At 38.3% G+C, this 6,850-nt stretch overlaps 1 protein-coding gene across 1 annotated transcript in view; it reads left to right on the plus strand.

Moving 5' to 3' along the window:
* LOC138664064 (oocyte zinc finger protein XlCOF6-like) overlaps positions 1-6,607 on the plus strand; it is a 67,966-nt gene extending 61,359 nt beyond the window's left edge. The window contains exons 7-8 of the mRNA XM_069750482.1: positions 1,231-1,321; positions 5,081-6,607. Coding sequence (XP_069606583.1) covers positions 1,231-1,321; positions 5,081-6,519 — 1,530 coding nt within the window. The 3' untranslated portion in view covers positions 6,520-6,607. The remainder of the gene's footprint in view (positions 1-1,230; positions 1,322-5,080) is intronic.
* The last annotated feature ends 243 nt before the right edge of the window (positions 6,608-6,850 follow it).

Raw genomic sequence — 6,850 nt, forward strand, 5'->3', positions numbered from 1 at the left:
CATCACTACTTAGTGTGGATATCCCGGCAATACAAATTGTGCTGAGGAGCAGGTAGTGCACAGTGTATTAAATTTTTAACTACAGGACTGTCCAGCTAATGTGTTTGAAATCACTCATTTTTCCTTGGCACATATGGGCTATAACATCAGATGAACAGTTCCTGTGCCACCATCTATAAGGTGTCATCATTTAAGGTGGGTGGAGGTAGAGTAATGGCGGAGATTTTTTCTTGGCTCATCCTGGAACCTCTGTGGATGGATGTTGTAAATAGCACAATAAAGGGACCTAAAACATAACATTTAATATACCGTACTAGTTAAAAATGACATAACCCAACACACACAGACAAACATGTATAATACCAACAGTTAGTCAAACAGTTATCCAAGGAAATCACAGAGAAACGGTACTTAAAGCAGAAAAATACTCAAATTTACAACTGCTTCTGCTGCTAGCATGTCCTTACCCTAAGCTCCAGAAAAACGGCTGAAGGAGGGTATATAATAATGCTGCTATTTGTACCTGTGTGCTTTTTGCTCAGAAATGTGACATCAACACAGTATCATCAATTCTCACTGCATCTGCAAAAGTCACTAACACAAAAAATGCATCATAAAGTATGGAACAATCTCACCCGTTCCTGAAGAAGCCATACAAAGGATGCACTCCACCACTCATTTAGGAGATTCAAAAATTCGGTATAACACTCCATAGACCATTTCTTATTCAGAATCACCTCCCTACGCGTTACATTCCAGGAAAAGGAACTCATTAGGGGATATGAAGGTCAGGTAGCAGTCTTGTATGATGGAATATCCAGCCATCAATACTTTGTATCCTGGGTGGAAACTACCACTCTCTTCCAGGAACATTAGAGAGTTTTTGTTGCTTCCCCGGACTTCATAGTCCTCATGTTTTAATCCTTTAGCGCATCTTCAGGATGAGATGAAAGAGACTATTCACAACATATCAGTATCTCCATTTTATTTGCGGATGGGCCAGTAATCCCGCATAATTACTTTTTCATCTAGTGGAATTTATTACAATCTGAATTTTTGAGGATCTGGAAAGACAACGTGGGTGTCTCTAATAATGTGGCCATTCAGTGTGTGTTCTATACTTGGTGGAGATGACAGGGTAAAGCTGATCATAGACATTAAATGTTGTCTGGATCTTCCCCCGGTTGTGATTTTTTCATCTTTCTCTTACTCTTATAATTTTTGTTTCAGGGTAAATATCTGCCCCATATTAATACTACAGAGACATATATGAGAGGAGATGAGTGGTGTAAAGAGGAGATTCCAACAGATAACTGCACAGGTGAGTATAACCTAAAAAACAATCAGTGCCAGGAGCACACATCGAGTTGACTTCATCCCAGTGGGAGCACAAATCTATTATGGGTATTTATTTATGCGCCATGATTGTGCATATTATGATATATGTTTATTTTGTGACATGTTCGGACATTTCATCTCTTGCACACATCTGGTCAGTTTACTTTATCTGTCTTGCAGCACATGATAATTATTATTATATTACATTATATGGTGATCTGCTGCAGATTCCTGCAATGTCTGGTATAACCTTGTTTTTTGTAAACCTACTACCATCCATTCTGATCATTACATAGTATATTTTCCCCCTAATTAAACACGTTGATTATGTGTCTGTATTCCTAAATCTTAGGCCAGTCTCACACGTTCAGATAATTCCGGTACCGGAAAAATCGGTACCGGAATTATCCGTGTCCGTGTGTCCGTGAGCTCACGTAGGCCATCTGTGTGGCACACGTGTGCCGACTGGGTACCACACGGAGCGTGCAGGAGACAGCGCTAGAGATAAGCGCTGTCCCCTGCATCTGGTGCTGAAGCCGCCATTCATATCTTCTCTCCAGCAGCGTTCGCTGCAGAGAAGATATGAAGAATCCTTTTTTTTTTTTTTTTTTTTTTCGTGTTTAAAATAAAGATCCCTGTCCCCACCCCCCTCCCACCCCCTGTGCGCCCGCCCACTGTTAATAAAATACTCACCCGGCTCCCTCGCAGCGTCCTGTCCTCGCCGCAGCTTCTCCTGTATGAGCGGTCACGTGGGGCCGCCCATTACAGTAATGAATATGCGGCTCCACCCCTATATAATAAAGGGATCTTTATTTTAAACACGAAAAAAAAAAAAAGGATTTTTCATATCTTCTCTCCAGCGAACGCTGCTGGAGAGAAGATATGAATGGCGGCTTCAGCACCACGTGGGGGGACAGCGCTTACTGTAGCGCTGTCTCCTGCACGGCACTCGGACTGCACACGGACAGCGTCCGTGTGCGGTACGTGTTTAACACGGACCCATTGACTTTAATGGGTCCGTGTAATCCATGCGCTCCCACGAACACTGACATGTCTCCGTGTTTTGCACACGGACACACGGTCCGTGAAAACACGCTGACATGTGCAGAGACACATTGATTTCAATGTGTCTACGTGAGTCAGTGCCTCCGGTACGTGAGGTTGTCACCTCACGCACCGGAGCCACTGACGTGTGAAACCGGCCTTAAACAGATTTTGGTTCCCTTCCTCATTTTTGTACAATCATGTTCTTTCATTCTGACATCTTCCCTCTTGCACCTAGTGATTTTTTTTTTCACATTAGTAACATAGTAACATAGTAACATAGTTAGTAAGGCCGAAAAAAGACATTTGTCCATCCAGTTCAGCCTATATTCCATCATAATAAATACCCAGATCTACGTCCTTCTACAGAACCTAATAATTGTATGATACAATATTGTTCTGCATTACACTTGATCCATTTTTTTACTTTACATTTTACATATGTGATAAAAGATATTGATGGTTTTTAATTCACTCTGTTACTTTTAGTAGTGATTTTTTCAGTTATAGCTCTATACTCATGGCCCTTTTGTTATTATGACATATCATGTACTTAACCTTTTTAGGTCCTTTTGTTTTTGCCACTTTTGAAGCAGAAGAGATACTTCTGTATTCACAGTCCTGTTTAATACAGGACACTCAGTGGATGTCTCTTAATATACTTTTGAAGCTTGTCAGTGCCGGGGATCTGAACTCAAGACCCCTGATATGGAAGGTAGAAACATTACTAGGGAGACACAGGCTGTACTGTTCTGGAGAATTTTCTCAGCCTAAAAACCTCAGAAGCATTCTTCTTTACATGAATAATATAACATTATATACAGATATCATGCCAGAACATTATAAGTGCTGAAAAATATTAATCACCAGAGATTTCTAACTATAGAATCATTTAAAAAAATTATACAAAGCACTGAAGCTGTTTAATCGCATATTTGTCTGATGTTGATTTGATCTGTAATGAATATTTTCATGCAATTTGTTTCAATAAAAAAGATTTGCACAAATTATACAAAATCATCACAGTAAATATGGACATATGTTGTGTCCCTGTAATTGTAACAACATGTACAATATAGTGATTTATGGTGATCGGTAAATAGTGTGAATAAAAATGACACCTTTGTTTACATTCATATTATATAAATATATATTTTTTAACAGCAAAAAAGCTTATCATTCAGAACTTTGATTTCCATTCTAAAAAAAACACATATAATGAATAATAATAAAGGAACCCAGACGGACCACAATTAATAGGCCCACTCGGCCTCTTATTTGCTTCAGTTGTGCAACAGATCTATTTTGGGCATAAATTCCATTTTCCTGAAAAGAACAGTTAAAACTCAGAAAATCAGGTGTGAACACACTCCAAAGCTGTCTGGCAAAAAATGGAAAAATGGACACATGTCTGTGTTTGATCCGCTTGATTGAATTTGCCCATTCAAGGGAATGGGTCTGCATTTTCAGATCGTATTCGCATGTCATCCAGAATATTGTGAGCCTTCAAGTTCAGGGTCCTCACTCCTCCTGTACCAGTTATGACTTGTATTGTTTCAGATTGTTGTACTTGTTTTTATTATGTATACCCCTCCTCACATGTAAAGCGCAATGGAATAAATGGCGCTATAACAATAAATAATAATAATAATAATATCCTGGTTCATTAACTGAATCAGAATATTGTATGTTGACATTTTTTCCTCGTGAACCACCAGAGTCCAATATTTTTACGGTGGAGAACTTCATAGTGTGAATATGTCCCATGGAGAGGGGAAGAATGACGGAGAAATCATATACCTGCCTGGCAGTGAGTGTGCTTGGTTGTGGTAAACAGCCATAGAAATTGAAGAAGGTGGGGGATAATGTAACTTCAGCTGTGCTAGTTCATGAGAAATCAAAACATATCATGTGAGCAGAGCTGGAGAGACATTCCGAGAGAAAAAAGGTTGAATGTGGAAGAGGTGAAAAAAAAGCTATGAAGGTTTCTGATGAGCAGGATAGCTCCATGCAAAAACAGATATGTGGAACTTTATTACCACAGAGGCTTAGTCACATATGTAGTTACCTATTTGTTCTGCACAAAGGTGTCCGTAGCCTTTAAGCTAGGTGATCTTTGAAAGAACCAACAACTGTGAACCATTAATGACTGAGGACACTGCTGCAAATTCATTTTCAGATTCCCAGTGCTCCCATATTCATGATGGAATCCAATGCTTTCTGTTGAGTTCCAATACATATAAAATAGTATAAAAAACTTATTCTCATATGTTGTATCTATCACTTAGTTTCTTTTAATTAAAAAAATACAAAACCTACACTTGCATAAAAGCCATTGCTTATTTTTACATGACCATACTGCTGTTCTCTGTGCTAAATGAAAGTATATACTTGTCAGGGAGTGTATGAGAGATGAACATTATCTAATAGCACTGACTTGCAGTTGACTTTATGAGGGTCCACTGAACATGAAACTGCAAATGATTGGTGACAGGTGAAGTGAAAACAGAACCTACAGAGAATACGGCTTCAACAGAGATGTGAAGATATTGAAAAAGCACAACCTGGTGGCCTAACATCATAATCTTCTAGTCCTTGGGTATTAGTCTCCTGTCTTAGACAGTCTATATAGGTAATATAAATATTAATATAATTTCAGTGCATTGTTATTGACAAATAATAATTTTATTCTTGGCAGGTGACGGTACCAGGAGCTCAGAGGGACATCTGATATTTTCAGATTTTGCAGCAGGGGATCAAGGTATCACATCAGATACATATGAAGACCATGTAGTTATCACAGATATACCTCAAGCCCTTCTTAGGAAAAATCTATCATCTGATCCTTTTAAACGGGTCCTTTCTTCTACTTCATTAAAGGAAAATATGAAAAACAAAAACCCCAAAATGCCTGATGAATATGAAGTAGCTCACACAGGGGAGAAACCATTTTCATCTTCACAATCTGGGAAATGTTACAATACTAAATCAAGATTTCTTTCACATCAGACGCGTCACTCAGGGAAGAAGCTATTTTCATGTTTAAAATGTGGGAAATATTTTGAAAGGAAATCAGATCTTGTTTCACATCAAAAATCTCACACAGGGGAGAAGCCATTCTTATGCTCAGAATGTGGGAAATGTTTTAGTGAGAAAAAAATTCTTGTTAAACACCAGAGAACTCACACAGGGGAAAAAACATGTTTATGTTCAGAATGTGGGAAATGTTTTAGAGATAAATCAAATCTTGCTACACATCAGAGAACTCACACGGGGGAAAAGCCATTTTCATGTTCAGAATGTGGAAAATGTTTTAGAGATAAATCACATCTTGTTACACATCAGAGAACTCACACTGGGGAAAAGCCATTTTCATGTTCAAAATGTGGGAAATGTTTTTTACATAAATGGCATCTTGTTACACATCAGAGAACTCACACAGGGCAAAAGCCATTTTCATGTTCAGAATGTGGGAAATGTTTTATGGATAAAACACATCTTGTTACACATCAAAGAACTCACACTGGTGAAAAGCCATTTTCATGCTCAGAATGTGGGAAATGTTTTAGTGAGAAAAAAGCTCTTGTGACACATCAAAAAACTCACACAGGGGAGAAACCGTTTTTATGTTCCGAATGTGGGGATTGTTTTAATCAGAAATCACATCTTGTTAGGCATCAGAGAACGCACACTGGTGAAAAGCCATTTCCATGTTCGGAATGTGGGAAATGTTTTACACATAAATTCGATCTTGTTACACATCAGAGAAGTCACACAGGGGAAAAGCCATTTTCATGTTCAGAATGTGGGAAATGTTTTAGAGATAAATCAAATCTTGCTAAACATCAGAGAACTCACACAGGGGAAAAGCCATTTTCATGTTCAGAATGTGGGAAATGTTTTAGAGATAAATCACATCTTGTTACACATCAGAGAACTCACACAGGAGAAAAGCCATTTTCATGTTCAGAATGTGGGAAATGTTTTATAGAGAAATCAATTCTTGTTAAACATCAGAGAACTCACACAGGGGAAAAGCCATTTTCATGTTCAGAATGTGGGAAATGTTTTATACTTAAATCAAATCTAGCTAAACATCAGAGAACTCACATATTGGAGAAGCCATTTTCATGTTGAAAATGAGAAATATTTTAAAAGGAAATCAAATCTTGTTTCGCATCATAAAACTCGAAAGTTTAGGTAGATGCTATTTGATTAAAATAGTCATCTTTCTAAAGTTGCTATACTTATTCCAAGCTATTCTGCTGCTATTGTCACAACCAGATATTAAACAATTAAATGCAGCATTTAGGAGGTTCATATGAGGTGTGTTGTGAATTCTGTGGCAGAGCTCCCTCCTGTGGTCACAAGTGGTACTTCGGCTGATTCTCTCTATGAGCTTCCATTGGTGGAGGAAAGTGGTACTGCGGCTTCTGAGTTTCCTTCCTCAGGTGTTGTGGTGAAGTCG

The sequence above is a fragment of the Ranitomeya imitator genome, chromosome 2 (genome assembly GCF_032444005.1).
Source record: "Ranitomeya imitator isolate aRanImi1 chromosome 2, aRanImi1.pri, whole genome shotgun sequence".
Classification (NCBI taxonomy): Eukaryota; Metazoa; Chordata; class Amphibia; order Anura; family Dendrobatidae; genus Ranitomeya; species Ranitomeya imitator.